Below are 18,028 nucleotides of genomic sequence, written 5' to 3'. Positions count from 1 at the left end.
ACGTTTGTAGTGGTAAATTTTGGGTTAAAAATAAAATAAATAAAATAATGATGTTGTGAAGCCTTCAAAGTGAGGTAGTAAATATAGATATAGAATATATATGATATTAAGTTTTATTTATTATTTCTTATTTAAACATGCAATTATAAATAAATATAGGACATTCAATGTTTGGCACATTATTGTCAATATTGGTTTCAATGTATTTAGCATCATAAAAAATGGTGCACATAGTTGTTATTAGTTAAATTTCCAGTTTGATTGCTTGGGCTCTACGCATGTTTTTATCCGCCTCTAGAGATATTTTTAAAAAAGGTTCCGTTTAACACATCTTGGCCAAGCAGGAAAAAGTGCTTTGCCAAGAGAAGGTGCTCTCTTCTATACTCCTAGACAGTGGGGGAAGCTGCCCTTTGTTGACCTTTCAGGAGACACGTTTGTGAAGATTGGATGATCTTCTTGTGCTTGGTCTCGTGTTTCTTTCAGAAAAAGATAAAAGAGGTTCTTATGTAGTTATGTTCTTTTGAATCTTTTTCCTGGTGGCAAAACTAAGCATATCCTTAGAAATACAGATTGGGAGTTCGCTGTTTTGTGTATCAGAAAAGGATTTTATGATGAAACAGAAATGCATTGATCATTCAAAATCCTACACATCATATATAAATGAAAACTTCCACTCACGATGACAAAATTGAAACCCTAAAAATAAATCTTATAAAGTTATAATGAAACAGACGTCCCTTGACACATTCAAAATTCTGTACTATTTGAAATCAATCACTTTAGATTACAAAACTGAAACTATGTTACAACTTACATTTAGAAAGAATGGTCTCCACAAGTTGCACAGTGGAGACGAATGAATATCACAGATAAAGCTTTCATCAGTTAGTCCTTTCAGCAGTTAGATTTACACCTCTTTCCCGTTCTTAAATTTCATATGCTCAAATTGATTTGTTGATCTCTAGTCTGATCAGTAACAGGTAACAGATCATGGATAAGCTTTGTACACAGAATAGAATCTGATCAACTTGGTGAAACGCGAAAGCCAGTGCTAAATGTATAACTTGTCATATAAAACTGAAATCCCCCTTCAGTTCATATACAGTCTTCATGAATCATGAGATCCTGGGTCAATCAATATAACACGCTGCTTTCCACTTTCTGTGCGGAGGTTATCTCCTTTAAATCCAGTCTGAAGTTCCACAAAAAAAAAAAAAAAAAAAAAAAAACCATTGGAAAAACAAACCTTTGGAAGGATAAGGTAAAAAACTACCAAGAAAGTGAAAGAATGTATAGAATTGGTACTTCTATATTCAATCATTGCTAAGCACCTAGACAATTAAATGTAAACTGGCAATTACCTCGACAGAACTGTCAGGCGAGAACCACCGCAATAGCACACCAAGGTGCACTACAGCAGGAATTAGCTTGAAAAGGAGAGGAGTCGTTACCTAGAGAAGATTTTGTGAAAAAACACATGATTACTATTCTATAAGGAAGATAATTACTGTAGCCACGAACATGATCATATTTATCACTGATGCATATGATAAGACCACTTACTCAAAAATCTCAAATCCTCAAATGCTCTCATTTCCATGATCTCAAAATTATCACTAACACAGTAACACCTAATCTTCTAGAACAAACAAAAAGTAATATGGATTCCCACAGACGGTGCCTTCTTATATGCATGATTCTTTTTCATCAAAACAGTAATATGGATGCTTCAATCAAGACTAACAAAACTTTGACACTTACATGGCCAGAAAGTGAAACTAGTGTTTATTTATTTACATGTAACCAACAAAGACCAAACACTCTTTCTTTTGTTGAAGAAATTCATCAACGGATCAAACACATATCATGGATATGTCTAGCCTTCATTTTAACATACAGAAAAGAAGAAATACATTTTGTTTTGGTTAAGTTTGGGAAAGAAGAAAGGAACAGATATATAATTGTACAGAAAACTGCAAACTAAGCTTTTATAAATATATTTTCCAAGCCTTTGCAGGGCCTGTTCCTCTCATTTCTATAAGATTATGCCACATTAGCACGTGCTTATCATTTCAAATCCCAGTTTTCAGCCCATCTCCATGCAGCATGAGGGAAAAGTAAACATTAAAAGCATTTCTGGGCTGAGTTGCATTTTGTCATCATAAAACTCTTTCAAAATGGTTTCAGAAAATAGTTAATCCATCATTCATGGTTTCGGTTCCAGGAAAAGAATAAATAAATAAAGAATTTCATTTGTAAAAGTAAGTGTGAGAAATTTGCCATTCCTCTAAAAAGAACCATTAAAAATGATTTAAAAATACAGTCAGACACTCTTTTAACAATTCCATTTGTACTGCACGACACAACTCTATTATTCCTCAACAAACACTGAAAAATTGCATGATTTCATGACATAACAGACCAATGTACATCAATAAACTCCATATACTATGCATTAAGTCAATTAAAACATAATCAAAACAACTTCATACCAGACTAAGAGCTGTAGTCCCAAGAAGCAAAAGGTACACTTTCCCCTGTAAATGTTCAAAGTTTCAGCACTCCATTAGCTCATAATTTTCACTTACTTTCCTGCTAGAAGTTATCAGTACAAAGAACTAGAAAACATGGCCATAGGCATATACTATGTTCATTAGTAACAATGAGGACACCAGACATGTTTGATATCCATAATAGGAAATTTTCTGTTTTAAATTTCAAGCATCAGAATGACAAACTGAATCTGTAACACTAACCTCAACTAGATGAAGATTAGAAGCACGACTGAGAAGAACAAAAGCGAATTCCCCTATCTGTGCCAGAGACATTCCAACCTATACACGTACCCAAGTTCCATAAAAATTGAAAATAATTTTTGTTTCAAAGAACTATGATATAACCATTGAGATATTGGAGTCTTACAAGAAGTGAAGTCTTGTTGTTGTAACCAAATCCCTTGACAACAGTGGATATTATGAATGTTTTTACAATGATCACCAAAAGAACAGACGCTAATAATATATCCACATGGTTCCAGAGAAACTGAACATGGATCAACATCCCAATGCTGGCTAAAAAAAGAGCTGCAAACAAATTGCGAATGGGTTCAATCTGCACAGATTACAAAATTGTGAGGTTTCTCAAAGCCGACCTAATAACAACTAGCAACATGCTATCTTACACAGATGAATCACAACATATTATCAAAATATTATCCTACAGAGTATTACAGAAAAGAAATAGGGGAAGAGAGAAAAAGGGGGGGGGGGGGGGGGGGGGGGGAGGGGGGGGGGGGAGGGGAGGGGTTGTGAAACCATCATTACTAGACTTGGGGGATGATAAAATTCCAAGACATGATGTTACACAAAATAGCAATTACGATAACAGATCATATATTAGATATTCTTACCTGTTCTAGTGTATGTTGAGCAAGATCAGTTGTTGATATCATCACTCCAGCAGCAAAGGAACCCAGTTCTAGACTTAGCCCCAGCTTATCACTACACTGAAATTGTATGTACAATTAGACAATAGTTGCATGCTCAGGATCTATCTATAGTGTGCGCAAGTAATACAAGGTCATGCCTCACAGCCTTTCAACAGGAACAATACCCAATATATATAATATTTCCGCAGCAACCAACATAATTAACATGGAAACTACAATTATAGCCTTCAGCCATGTCAAATGTACCATTCATATGTCTATTCTAATCCTTTCACATTTCTTCTCTGGAGGTACCCTCTTATGTCAAATGTCAAAAACTCATGCGTGCGTCCTTGATACAAGAATATGTAAAGCTACTTTCTTTATCTTAAGCATAGAAGATAAAGACAATCACAAATTTCTAATGGAAGATAATTCTTGGGTGATAATTAAGTAACCTAAGTTGGTTTCAACCAGCTGAGAACCCTTTTCTCAGAGGCTATCATTCCAATCTATTACACCAGGTTTAAAATCCAGTCATTGCAATTGAGTGGCTTTAATGTTTGAACTAGGACTATGAAAAAGTATGGAAAAAGTACAGATCTAATTGTGGTTTTTTTCATAATAGGAAGCATGAAGGAAAACAACTCCCTGTTGAGTGTCAACCTTTTCTGATGCAGCAGCAACAAGGACAAGGAAGAAGCTTTGTTATGAAATTTTCAGATTTATAATATTCAATATCCTTTATTTTAGTCAATAAAGGTATTTAGGAATTCAATAAAATCTGGACCGGGCAATTTATGGGTTTTAATTATTTGGGATTTCATGTTTCGTGATAAAGCCGGGCTTGTTTAACTTATGAGTTTAATTTAGAGCCTAAGATAACTTCAAGGGCAAGTTGGCTGATGATTATAAAGAGCTTGCATAGGTATTCGGGTTTGTTATTTTTGGTTTACAAAATTTGTTAAGAGTTTGGTACTTTTTGTTGGCCATGACCCTTGTGGATTAGGGTTATTTCTTTCTTTCTCTTTCTTGCTTGTTTATTATAACAGATCTGGTCTTTTGTCACTTACATATCCGTTCATGCCAAATTATGTGTCATTAAATGAAAATATTGAAATCCCCACTTCCTCATATTGACCTTATCAATGAAAAAATGAATAGCTAATCAAATTAGTGGCAATTTTGGGAAACTGCTATCAAACATATGAGGGGTCAATGCATCGACAAGCCTCACCAAATATGTTTATCCAAACATGAAGTAATTGCAAATACATATAGAATGAGATAAAAAAAATGTCTAAGTGCAAGCAAGAGTTCTAGACAAAATAAAAAATTAGGAAGCATAACTAACCCAGGCTACAATCAAGCAGAACGCAACTGATGCCAATTGATATAGTTCATTGGTCTGCACAGATAAAATTTTAATTATAGAACAAATCAAAACGACTACAATATCTCAAGCACACGTATGTTCAGCAATCTTGCAGAAACGTGTGTGTGGGTTCCCATCTTTAACATTATGTGGAAGACAAGTAACCATACCTGTGATGATAGGCTTATCATCAGTTTAAGTAACCAAGGAACACAAGTACGAGATAATATTGACAGAACAGTCAAAAACGTAATCAACACCATCAACCTGGCAAAGAAAAGAAGTAGGATGTCATAACAGAGTAGAAGTCTATGGACATAACTTTTTTCCACAACTTGTTGAGGTGGCAAGTAGTGATTGGTAGGAAATAAAAATGGTGGTAGTTGTGGGCCCATGTGAAAGTAGTGTTACTTATTGCCCACCAATCACAAATTACCACCTTTTGCAAGTTGTGAAAAAATGTATGACCCTAGCCAGATTGTATTAACAGATATCATAATTGGAAGGGACAATGAAGTAAAAAGAAGAGGAAAAAGTTCTGAAAAAGAAACAGTCATAACTGTCCCAATTCTAATCCTTAATACTTTCTCAGCTCATCAAAGACAGATTTTCCTTCACCATTTCTTCTTCATATCCACATATGGTATCGTCATCTCAAGCAGAAATGACTTTTACCTTCACTTGTAAAGATTCAAGTGGTCTCATCTAGAATAATGAAGATAACATCTAAAGTTTTGAGTTTCATTTCATCTGCAGAATAGCTATATGCATATATTTAAAACGTTTCTATAGAATGTTTTAGATATGCATGTTTCATAATGTTTCTGTATGTAATTCCCCATCAACCTCATCAATAAATACTCACTCTATTCCTTTTCTTTTATGTAGTGTTTTTTTTATAAGTATTTTCTTTTATGAAGTGTTATAGCTTTAAGATACCATGAAGTCCCTTAACAGTCCTTTTTCAATACACTAAGTAGCAAAAACGCATCTTCAAATGAGCTATTTCCTGATTAAACACAATGACACTTCTCAGACAAAAAGGAAGGAATTTGGAAACTTGTAGTGCTTCACAAGTCCTTTACTTACAGTTTAGTCATGGACATCACTCCTTGAAGAACACCAGAAGTCCCACCCAGAACTGGGAGCAAAGCAAACAGTAAACCCACACAACAGTCCTGGAGGGCAAAAAATTCTTAAGACTTAAAAGAGAGTTTGAAAGAGGAAATTATTGTTCAAATCAATCATTTGAGTGTTAGAAACAAAACACTTACACGGGAGTCTATGGTAGAAATATCATTTGGGAAAAAAAAGGGGGAAAGAAAAGGAAAGGAAACTAAATACCTGTAGAATAAGGGTGCCAATGGTAACTTGTCCATGAAGGGCGTTAGTAGAGGCTTTTTCCATCAAAAACTTCAATACCTGTGTCCCAAAGAGAGAAACTTCAGCATTATGCCTGTTATTCACCCAAGTAGATACATCTAGAACTGCAAGCACATGCATGCATAAGACAATTCACATAAAGTTTTACCACTGCTGTTGAAGACATGGAAAGGAATGCACCAACAAATACCCCCTCAGAAGCTTTACCACCACATAACTGCAAAAAGCATCCACTAATTACAGCATTGTTAATGAGATCATGTAACACAGTCTACTAGATATTCAAAACTTGATAATGTGAGAATCAAAGCAATGCATTAGCATTATCCAATGAAAGTGCAGCATTACAATATGATAAATTTATTCACCCCATTTATTTGTTAGAAGTCAGACCTAAGACCCACCCCAAACCAAACCATACTCCTTTATCACTTGACTCAAGGCCCAGGGGCTTCACACAAAAAAATTATCAATAATGTATAGCTTTAGATGCAGTGAAAGCTTCAAGCTGCTATAATAGAAAATGGTCCTCATGTTGGCTCAATCAAAAGGGGATCCAATACTACCACACAACTAAGGAACTAGACCAAACCGAAGTGAATAAAATCCAAACTATCTTTTAAGTTTTCTGCCTAACATGGACTTATTATAACCAGCATCTACTGGTTTAACTACTTCTTATGCTGGAAACCTCTCAACACCATCAAATTACTCTATACTAATGCTGCCTTAAAACAAAAAGCTTTAACTTGAGAGCCCAAATCCGAAGCTTAAGAAAATAATTACAAAATATAACACAAGATATGTAACTAAAGAGCAAAATAACTCTTCAATGGACTTGAGATGAAGTTGATATCATACAAGAATCCTCAGTAAACTTGTCATCCATTCCAATCGTTCTTTATCACTTTCAAACTTGCATCTCTTTTAAGCGTTTCCAATATTCCCAGTTCAATCAAACTTTTCTATGGCACATAATCAGGTGCAAGTAGTTTTCACAATTAGAAAGGGGCAAACTTCTGTGAATGTTCTGTTAGAATTTGTAGACATACCGATATTAGTATGCCACACAGGCACATAAATAAGAAAATCTGTAGCAGGCCCCCTAGAACAGCAACTGCTCGAACAACGCGAAGCTGCAATCACACAGTTATAGAGTTTGAATCACAATTTCACTAAAAGAGAAAGAAAATGAAGCAGGCCAAAGAACAGAATTTGACCTTCGTTATGGAGAACTCCAAGCCCAGTGCAAAAAGAAGAAAAACTACACCAAACTGGGCCACTGTTTCAACCTATGTGCATTCATCAGGGGAAAAAGGTAAGTGACCTGTAGAATAATCTCCACCAGAGAGCATCTTGTGACAATAAGAGCATATGAGCCTAGCAAATAACTACATGGGCAAATCATCTTTATTTTCAGTTGCTATTATACAATGGAGGCCACCATTTCATGCTTGATGATTTGTTTTTAAATTTTTGTGCCCTTGACTCCTTGATAGCAATGTAACAAAATGCATGATCTTTAGTAAATTTCTGACATAGGCACATTGACACAAGTTACAAACGCCTATATAATTGCAAACAAAAATTCTAGAAGAAGTGAAAAATGTCTAGGCTTTAACTAATTTCAAAAGGAATTAACGTGATAATAATCAAACCAAGACCCAAACAAAAAACCCATCACTTTCAAGACATTTAAAGGAAGCAATAAGAGAAAGCAGGGCTAATAGGTTTTAAAGAAACAAGCAACATACTTGGACCATTTCACTGATGAAGCTGAACCCTCCAGGTCCAATAAACGATCCTGCTAGCAAATATCCAGTAATAACCTGAAAAAATTTAGCACGATTAACAAAAAAGTTCAGACGGTCAGTGAAATGCAACACTTGAACAGATTCTAACATTGCAGTTTGTCATGAATAAAGTATAGATCAAAAATATAATCAGACCGGCTGTCCAGCACAAGCAAAGGCAATGCCACCACATGTTGCGGACACAATAACAACTACCAAATCGGATATCAATCTACAAAGAAATAATTAGAAAAAAAGAGCTCAGATAAGCTTACGAGTTATGTGCGGAAACATGACTTCACAAAATCGAAACTAATTCACAATTTTTACCTTATGTCTAGCTGCAGAACTGGATATTTCGATTTAAAATTAGATATAATAAAGACATTGTCCTGAAACATAAAGCACACGGATTATTCGACGTATATTTTCCAAAAAGAAACTCTTTTTTAATTAATGAAGCAACCTTACCTTCCGATCTATCAAAGTTGGTGTATCTTCAGCTCGATTATCGTTATCAAGATTAAAAACATTTTGAAGTTGAAATGACCTAAAAGTCGAAACCAACAACATAGAGTTAGAAACGCACAAACCGATGGTGAATTTGAGTGACTACAAATGAATCCTCGAATTTAAAAGTTATTTTTTTTAAGATAAAAACGCATACTTTTCCTCTTTTGTGTCATTTTTCTTCGTTCTAACTCTGGCTACAGTTTCCAGAGTTGCCTGATCAACACGAACAGATAAAGAAATAAAACGATTCAAATTCAAGCTAGCACAGAGAGATAAGATCTAGAGTCTCCAACTAATTAAGAGCACGAATTTAAAATAATAAATGATCACAATAATGCAAAAATTGAATAAATTTATAATTGTTATGATTGGAATCTTAACTGAACATAGCGTTTTAACAGATCAGGATTTTTCAATTTAAAATCATTCAAACAATGCAACTCAGAAGCGTAATTGAAGTTGTTTATAGTAATAAACCAGTTCAAATTCAAAAGAAAAAAAATTGCCAAACTAACCTGTTGCTCAGCTACACTGTTGTTGAAGCTTCCAGAATCAGCCACTGCCAACAAGAAATTCAAAAAAAAAATTTGAAAATTTCGATAATAATTTGAGTTAGCTAGAGAGAGAGAGAGAGAGAGAGAGAGAGATTGGATCTAAGAGGACCTTCGGGTTGATCGTTTTCGGGGAACTCGTTGGCGAGAGCTTGATCGATCATGTGAGCGAAGCTGCCTTCTTCAGGTTTGGAGAGAGAGACATTGGACTCGGACGAGTTGGAGTGGTCTAGGTCGAGGCGATCTGAGTCAGAGTTTGAGTCGGCGAGTGAGGTTGAAGATAATAGAGCAAAGCAGAGAAGAAGAGAGAGACTGAGCTCCCAAAATGGAAACTTTTTCAACATTGCGGAGAAAGAAGGAAGGAAAAAATAAAAAGGCGCAGAATAAGCGAGTCGTCGACGCTGGTGAATAATAAGAGTTTTTGAGCTTTTTTCGCAAAGAGAAGACGACGTCGTTTTTGGGATATGTAAAAAGAGAGAGGGGCGCAGAGAAATGAGGAATGAGAGAGAGAGGGACGGAGTGGAAAGTGGATAGATAGAGAGTTGAGACACGTACAGAGAGAGGAGAGTGTATAGTGTACCAACCTCCCTCCTCCTCTAGCGAAATAATAAAAGATAGATTGGGGAGGAAAGGAAAGATGGTTATTTTTAGGCTCAACTGTGAGAGTACTGCACCCAATCAAGATAAGAGTCAATGGGTTCATAAAATTTAAAAAAAAAAAAAAAAAAAAAGTCAATGGAGTCACAGGGATTAGTTGGATTTCTGATCTCTCTCTCTCTCTCTCTCTCTCACTCTTCTTTGGTGTTACAAAAGTGAGTGGCTTTTAATGAGATTTTTGTTTCTATTTGTCAATGATAAGTAGGCTACGGAGGATTTGCATGTTGGTTTTGCTTGTAAAAATAACTCAATGATGTCACTGAATTACAATGCTACTTGTAAATACAATTAAATTTAAGGATCTTGATTTATAGTTAAAGATAAATTCTATAATAAATCCCAAAATAGAGAGAGAAAGAGAGATATATTTGGGTGATGAACACTAATTTAATGGGGAAAGCAATGAAGGATTATTTTCTAGAGGTTAAGATATTGTGGGTGGGAAAATTTTCATAGGAGGGATGAACTACGACAAGGACTTCAACGTGGTGCAAACAATTATAAGTCTTTGCAATCTAACAAACCCTCTACTGAGAAATAAAATCTTCAATTTGGTTTAGAATAACTCAAAAGTTGACTAAAGCAGCTTCGATAGTTTCATTCGTAGACCAATGGGAGAAGAAGATAAACAAAAACGGTAGTGTCTCAACTAAGATTGCACACCTTTGTTTTTTTGTAAAAATTTACTATCTATGCGGATTTTTTTGTATGGCAATATGTCCATCCCCCATTATTCACATCTCTCGTATTATAAAGAAAAGCAATATGTAGATGATTATCTAATAACATTTAATGCAATTTGATGGGATTGCATTAAATGCTATGTTTCGGAGAGTTGTTGAAACAATAATATGAATCTTTACAATTTCGGTTATGAAGCTTATGCCACCCTATCTTGTGATTGTGGGTTAAAATCTAATCATGCCAATGTTAGGTGAGACCCTTACGATTTACGGGTAACAAAGCTCCCTTTATTGTAATCACTCAACATGATAAGGTCAATAGTTACAGTAGACTTCTCGAGGCATGATGTTTATAGATCATCATGCAAGATAGCCATAATCACAAGCCAAATCTAAATTTGTACTAGAACTAGGTTTTGGGGCCTAATGGCTCATCCGACCACTATTATGGTTTTATAGAGTATCGATATGGAGTCGTGGATCTCTCATCAAATATATTCTATAATCTATCCTAGTAAGGGGGGAAAATGATTTTTGTTTTTTTGGAGAATGAGAAGGATGTTTATCAATACTAATTTGAGAATGATGATTATATTTCTCATTAAAGGATTAGAAACGTATTCAATAAAATCACTGGCTACATCATGGAAAGCAAACCATATTTAGAAATTAGTTATTAGTTATTACGAAATAGGAGGCAATGAACCCTCATACAAAGCCTTTTCTTTCTTGCATGGCAAAGGTCTCAGATTGCTCTGTAAGCAATGAACTCCTAACAATATCGTTATTATTATTTTATAATTTGATAATTGGGGTGGACTGTGGAGGGATTGAATAGTCTTTTTTTTTTTTTTTCCTACAAAATTCCTATTATAATCTTTTAGATTTTTTGTTTTTATTTTTATAGGAATAATCTTTTAGACTTTTTGTGGAATCATATCATGATATTTTATTTGAGTCATTTACAAACATTCATTGCACATTAACAATGACATTTATGGAACACTCACATAAAGTACTTCAAATACAAACATTTGCTGATGCAAACGTTTACCCAACAATATTCTATAAAAAAGTACATATATGCACCTGCTCCCAGACTACAAATTCCTTCGCTGCATGCCTGTATCCTTGACAAAGTTACACTTACGACGTTACCAAACAAACTCTCAATAAAATTATTGTAATTAATGAACGGTTGAGTCATAATAGGAGACATTTTACATTGGAAACTACATCTCTATGTACTATATATCATGTTTGATAAAAAGAAATGAACCTTCCTGAGTTAAAGAAGACTGATAAATAAAAGCAACCAAGCAGGGTGGGGTTGTCCAAAGATTATGACATTGGTTGAGGCCTTTATTGGTTTAGTTAAAAACAGACGTCGGTCGTGACTCGTGTTGTGATGTTATAAAATATAAGGAAATTTTTTATTTCTTTTGATTACTAGCTGACAATAATGTTCCACTATGAATGATATCATATTATGAACCCTTGGGAGTTGGGACCCTCCTCACATGTGACACGGCCCTCGTTGCAACTTGCAATTTTTGCCATTTTGTCATTGAAAATGTTTATCAGTATTCTTTCCTGCCCTTTATTATTATCATTACTGTTCTTGTCTTGTTGGGTCAAACAAATTAACAGAGTTGTTGGCTTCTTCATCTTGGTCTAGTTTGTGACATGTTATTTCAGACTTTCAGTAACTATTTTGAAATTGAATTGCTCAACTAGAATCTTCAAATTCTGCTTAAGAATCATACAAAATCCATTGTGGCCATGCAAACCATCCTTTGATGCAATGCCCCTATTGTATGCTCTTCATTTTTTTTTTTTTTCAGAGTAGATCAATCAGGTGGAATGGGATCTGTAGTACAATTTAAATATGTACATTATTGCTGTGGCCCTAAATTGCTGCAACATTACATAAGATCTGTGACTGTGAGATCCAATAAATTAACACGTTGAGACAGAAAAGTATAGCACGTTTGATTTGCATTTTTTTGCAGATAAGGCCCACGTGTCTATTTTGATAAAAATGTGACAAACAACCAATTGAGGGCAGAATAAGTTTCTCCATCATAATATATTATCCTACAAAGATAGCCTGGCATGTTAGGTTGATCCCACAAAAATACGTTCCATATAATCCAATCGAAAGAAAGAGAGAAGAGGGGGGAGGGGGGACCCCTTTTTTTTTATTATTATTTTTATTTTTTAAAATTTCACAACCACTACACTCACATGATAAAATGCTGAAAGTATTACTAGAACACTGGCAATATTTGTACCATATGTAGTCAAGATTGGAAAGTCTGATCAAGACAAAACCAATAGCAGAGTAGAGCTATCACCACAAGAGAGACTATCTTAAAGTTTAGCATTTCCATTCACTAAGACAATAATTGTCAGAATTACATTACAGATAAGAGAGAGAGAGGGGGGGGGGGGGGGTTCAGAATGTTCACTAAGACAATAATTGCACTTCTTTGTGTGCAAGCGCTCTAATGCCTCCAATTCTCACTTATTTACTAGATGTTGCTCTCAATATACAGTCCTACCAGTAAGTATTAACAGAATGAAGACAAAAAGAGGAGGACTAATCACAATTTGTAATAATTATTTACAACCATAAGATTTAGTGATCAACTACACAAACTGATTTTGGATGCATACTTTCCCAGAAACTCATGCCATGAACAGTGATGAATACTTCAGGCATTCTTACCCAAATCTATCAGGGATTTCTTTGAGAGGTTGATTATGGAATCTGCAATAACTCTGGCACTTGACTTCATGTAACCACCTGAACACATGCAAGGCTAAATGAGCAAATAAACATACCAAACTTTCCAAGAGGCTAAGTTGAGTTTTCTTTTAAATCACAACAGACGAGAAAGTAACCAGCTACAAAGACCTGGTGAACCATTTATTTCCTTTCTTTTTTCCCCTTTTAAGACAAGAGACAGGAGAAAGTATCCTACAATGGCAACATTTGTGGATCACCCATGGAGTGACACAACAAATTATTTAATTTAATGGAAATTCCAAAAACAACCCCTTCACAGTCACAGGTTCTAAGTGCCATATGCACACAAAGAAGTGCTGGTCAATCAGGAAAATCTATTAACCCTCTGCAGGTATTGGATCGTCTTCCTCTTCTTCTTATTTTTTTTTCTTTTTTTTTTATTGTTTTGTGGTTTTGGGGGGGAAGGGTGGGGGGGTGGAGTTTGTCTAGGCCAAGATAGTTTTGTCCATTTACGACCCACATAAACATACAAATACAGAGGAAAATTAGCATAAGGTTGTGGGCTTTGCTAAAATAAGCCACTCTCTTCCATCCTATAACACATTTGAGAAAGAGATTGAGATTGGACCTGATGTGAGCATGACAATTGGAATGTTCCTCTCACGAGCAAACCTAAAAACTTTTTCATCCCTATTGGCAATCCCATCGGGACTGATCTGCACAAAGAAGCAAACTTACAATATATAGGAAATAGGTGAATGTAACAACTCTGTATGCATATATATTAAGGACCTATTCTATTTTATACACACTGAAGGGAGATATCAATTTTGTGCTGACCAAATGGATCCAAGGAAAAATTACCTTCAATCTGCCTAAAGGATCTCCATCTAGAATATCAGTTCCAGCATTGTAAACCACCAACTCAGGATCAAACGTATGCCCAGCAACCTAATATCCACATAAAAAAATCTCAAAGATGCAAGAAATGTACTCCAGGAGGCTCAATAATGGGAAGCTTTAACGTAGCACACGCTGATAGGCCAATATCTCCTCATAGTATTACGTACAAAGACAGAAGAGGGCATGTTGAAGACAGAAATGGGAATATATATACCTCCAGTGCTTCATCTAATTTCTTCAAGTACTCATTTGTTGTGGTCCCACTCTATTCACATTCAGTAAAAGAAACAATTACAGTAGGTCAAGAACAAAAGCAACTACAATCTAATTTTACCATGAGATATGACTGCTTACTGCTACTTCAACCTTCTGATCAATGTATCTCCTTGCCTCATAATCCTAATGAACAAAAAGATTTAGAGGAAAGAAATGATGTAGGAGTTATCAGTATATGTTTAACTAAAATTAATACATAATCCACAAATAGTAATATAGGAACAGATGGAGCCAAAAATTAATCACAGAGACCAATAAATAAGTTTGATAGAAAAAGAAAAGAAAAGATCTCATGCTTTATTCTCTAGTCCCAAGGCAGTGGACTACACAAAGGTAGGGTAAACTATTTCTCCCTACCCTTGAACATCCGCTAAACAATGTTCCAGCAGGGTAGCTGGCACCATATAGTAAACAAATGAGATTAATATTTTAAAGGAGGTAATAGAGAGGAAACAGAGGTTTGATCTAAAAACTCTAGTAAAATTTACAGAAGGCAACTTACAAATGGATATATGCCAGGATTGTACATATCCAGTATATAGACTCGTCCTGTTAGTAAAAATTCTATCATCAATATTCCAAAAGACAGTGAAATTGAACCACCATGAGGAAAAATAAGTAACCATACTGTCATTGGCAAAATCCAGTTCATGGCCATTTCCTTGATGTGCATCAAGATCAATTATCATCACCCTGTAGAAATAGCAACAACAAGGAGAAAGTCCCCGCTCCAATTTAATTTCAAATTTGAATTAAAATTCCTAACTTATAAATACAAGGGCTGCAACTGTTTCATCTGAACTGCAACTCTTGGTACCTTGATACGTTTAACTGAACAAAGGCATAGTGTATGCAAAGAGAAATGTCTGCATAGGCACAAAATCCACCTCCTTTTTCCCCACAACAGTGATGAAACCCCCCTCCTACATTGATGGCCCATCCTCGTTCTTTTGCAAGCTTTGCTGCCAAAATAGTCCCTCCCACCTGCAGCAATGATCTACATAACCCAATTCTGCAGGAAACAATAACATGAACTATGGAAATTAAATCCCAGGTGGATGATGACTTTACCTGATTGCGAAATGGGTGAAGAACTTTCTGCTGCAAAAGACAGTTGGGAAATAGTGCAACAGGAGGGACCTATAGTATGATAATTCAGATAAGCCCGTGATCTGAGCAAATAACAAAATAGTTTGCAACCACGAAACCCCAACTTAAACCAATAAATCATTAAAAAAAAAAACATCAAAACCTTAATTGGGAGGTCATTGATGTCATAAAACCACTGTCATGCGGAACCAAGACTATCTGTGTTCTTTCACCTAGCACTAAATCAGTGTCATCTTTTTAACAAGTTGATGGAAGTCATCTCCAAAAAAATCATGTTTTTTTTTTTTTCTTTAATAAAATTTAGGAAAAGCATACGATCTTCAATAAAACAAATTAGCACTCATAAGAAAGTATTTATAGATAACAAATTAGACAAGGGTGGATACTACACATTACCTCCATTATCATGGCTACATTTGCACTACTCTTAAGACTATTCAAGTATGATTCGGAATGCACCTGTTCAACAAGAACTGATCAGCAAACATACAGATACTAGAAATAATGCATGCTACTCATCTTACACTAATGGGCATCCCAAAAACTTCTTTTTACTCAAGTTACACATCTCAAGTAATACCATTAGTTTAAAAGATCATGAAATACAATATACAATAGCATGCTTTGAAGTATTTGGTAGGTCCAATCCCAAATTCCACTAACAAGGAAATTACCACAAGGAGATCATCCTTTGAAGCTTCCAGAGGCTCAACAATACAACTTCTGTGCAAAGCACCATCAGAGACAAGGAATCGACATATGCGACCCCATTTAGTTGAATCAAACGGGTGCCTACATAAATTAAATGTAGAAACAAGGCCAAGATTATAATTAACAACTCAGATCCACACTTAAGAACAAAGCTATGAAGATTCTTTTTTTTTTTTTTTTCCAATGGCCAAATTAGGTCACAAATGATCAACTCATATTCACGTAAAAATTATGCAATAAAGCATGCCATACTATTTCTACAGCTAGGGCAACAATCAATAAAGTTTAGCAACGACTATTTAACATATAAAGAAACAGTGTACTGCTTATTATAAAGTATTATGCACACGGACACGGTTTTAAGCCCACAGTTGACATACTAAAAAGATTTTGAGTAAACTTGTCAAATTATTGGTCAAATCTCTTAATCCCCCATCCTCTTGGGGCCACTCAATCATTACCAAAAACAATAGAGGTCATTTTCTTAGATGACTTAGTTTCCAATCTGATGCACACCAAATGAACAATATTTTAGAACCCAACACAGTTGGTTTTCTGCCTAAGATCTATAAACTGCTATATTAGGACTTGCAGTCATTCTCCAGAAAATAAACGGGCCGAGAAAATCATTGGCATGAAGCACCAAAGACTAATGCTTTCAAGTGTAGAACAAATTTAATACTGTATAAAAAATTCCCTACTTTCAAGTGATATGGATGCAAATTTTTTCACAAAAATTTCACAAATGCTGAGTTGGTCAACATGGAGAAAAAATGGTGGGTCCATGAATTTCAGTTGTGTCTTTAGCATTGTTGTTACTTTTATGGTACGCCCATCACAACTTGCCATCTTAGCAGTTGTGAAATTTGTTTTGTCATTAGACTTACTCATTCTATATCATCTCAACCAATTTCAAGAGCTCACAAATGCCAAACCTTTGCCTCAAAGATTCCATTTTTTTTTTTCAAAAGATTTAGGCTTTGTGTATTTCCCATCTCCATCCCAACCATAAAAAAAGATTGAACTGAACCCAAAACAGAACTCCCACCACTAAGCTAATAGCCCCAGTTTTCAATTTTCAAATTGAGCATAAGAAGTGGTGCTAAAGTTTATTACTTTGACATATTTATCAACTAACACATTTATCATACTACCTAAAAATTCATTATCATAAAAATATAAAATTTAAATTAAAAAAAAAAAAACACTAAATCAGCAAATATCAAATGCTAAGCAAAAAATCTCACAAAAATGAGAAATCCAAAGAGCTTCTCAGTTCTTACAGTTTCTCTATGCCAAGAAATGCTATATCATACGACGCCGCGTAAATCACAGGAACCTGATTGATCAAACAACCTTAGCCCAATAAAACACACACATAGGAATATATGAATGTATAGGGTTTTACCTTGGAGAGAGGAACATCGAAGTAGAGCTTGCTTTTGAGAATTCGGCTTCGGCGAAGCGTTTCTTCGTCGCTATCGGACGAAGCAGAAGCTGAGGACGACATTGTTGTTAGAATATAGCGATACAGAGAGACTGAGAGAGTTTGATTCTGAGGAAGAACGCGGAAAATGGCCACCGATTCGCACAGATTCCGAGTTGACTCGGTTGGTATCGGTGTGACTTGGTAATTCATGTTTTTTGCAGACTCGGGATTGACACTGTTTTATTTGGCGGTTTTCTAATTGTGGGTCTTTGTGAGGCACGTGATCATCGAGTTGATTAATCGGACGGTTATTATTTATGAGGTGAACTGCACGTTTTGAGTGGCACGTGGGTTTTGAAAGCGGGAATTGTGATGAATAGAAAGCTTGACTCCACGTGTCTATTTTGATGACGTGTCATTTGGTGTATGGTGACGTAGTTGATTTCTTGATTATCTAGACTGATA

At 35.3% G+C, this 18,028-nt stretch overlaps 2 protein-coding genes across 2 annotated transcripts; both read right to left on the bottom strand.

Moving 5' to 3' along the window:
• Window positions 1-688: 688 nt before the first annotated feature.
• LOC112000507 (K(+) efflux antiporter 6) lies at window positions 689-9,669 on the bottom strand. The gene is made up of 20 exons (XM_024032645.2): window positions 9,155-9,669; window positions 9,007-9,050; window positions 8,646-8,704; window positions 8,450-8,528; window positions 8,309-8,370; window positions 8,135-8,210; window positions 7,940-8,014; window positions 7,406-7,477; window positions 7,238-7,321; window positions 6,334-6,402; window positions 6,147-6,224; window positions 5,892-5,980; window positions 4,973-5,069; window positions 4,782-4,835; window positions 3,410-3,505; window positions 2,923-3,111; window positions 2,757-2,834; window positions 2,493-2,537; window positions 1,362-1,451; window positions 689-1,192 (listed from the first exon to the last, which is right to left on the bottom strand). The coding sequence occupies exons 1-20, from the start codon at window positions 9,384-9,386 to the stop codon at window positions 1,109-1,111; spliced, it is 1,752 nt and encodes a 583-aa protein (XP_023888413.2). The 5' UTR covers window positions 9,387-9,669; the 3' UTR covers window positions 689-1,108.
• A 2,961-nt stretch (window positions 9,670-12,630) lies between these two features.
• LOC112000524 (histone deacetylase 2) lies at window positions 12,631-17,799 on the bottom strand. Its single transcript, XM_024032681.2, has 13 exons — window positions 17,543-17,799; window positions 17,418-17,473; window positions 16,098-16,215; window positions 15,820-15,882; window positions 15,385-15,453; window positions 15,131-15,297; window positions 14,942-15,006; window positions 14,816-14,862; window positions 14,392-14,436; window positions 14,252-14,302; window positions 13,999-14,085; window positions 13,763-13,850; window positions 12,631-13,191 (listed from the first exon to the last, which is right to left on the bottom strand). Exons 1-13 carry the CDS (start codon window positions 17,771-17,773, stop codon window positions 13,100-13,102), a joined length of 1,179 nt encoding a protein of 392 aa, XP_023888449.1. The 5' UTR covers window positions 17,774-17,799; the 3' UTR covers window positions 12,631-13,099.
• Between the last annotated feature and the right edge of the window lie 229 nt (window positions 17,800-18,028).

Source organism: Quercus suber, unplaced genomic scaffold (assembly GCF_002906115.3).
Source record: "Quercus suber isolate HL8 unplaced genomic scaffold, Cork oak 2.0 scaffold_382, whole genome shotgun sequence".
In the NCBI taxonomy this organism is placed as follows: Eukaryota; Viridiplantae; Streptophyta; class Magnoliopsida; order Fagales; family Fagaceae; genus Quercus; species Quercus suber.
This window is presented reverse-complemented; position numbering and strand designations above follow the sequence as displayed.

Coding starts and splice junctions, on each gene's coding strand:
- LOC112000507 (XM_024032645.2), bottom strand. CDS start 9,386: ATGTTGAAAAAGTTTCCATTTTGGGAGCTCAGTCTCTCTCTTCTTCTC. Junction 8,529..8,645: donor AATGACACAAAAGAGGAAAA/GTATGCGTTTTT, acceptor TTCGACTTTTAG/GTCATTTCAACTTCAAAATG. Junction 6,403..7,237: donor TGTGTGGCATACTAATATCG/GTATGTCTACAA, acceptor TGCTTTTTGCAG/TTATGTGGTGGTAAAGCTTC.
- LOC112000524 (XM_024032681.2), bottom strand. CDS start 17,773: ATGAATTACCAAGTCACACCGATACCAACCGAGTCAACTCGGAATCTG. Junction 15,883..16,097: donor CAAAGGATGATCTCCTTGTG/GTAATTTCCTTG, acceptor CTTGTTGAACAG/GTGCATTCCGAATCATACTT. Junction 13,192..13,762: donor AATTGTCATGCTCACATCAG/GTCCAATCTCAA, acceptor GCATGTGTTCAG/GTGGTTACATGAAGTCAAGT.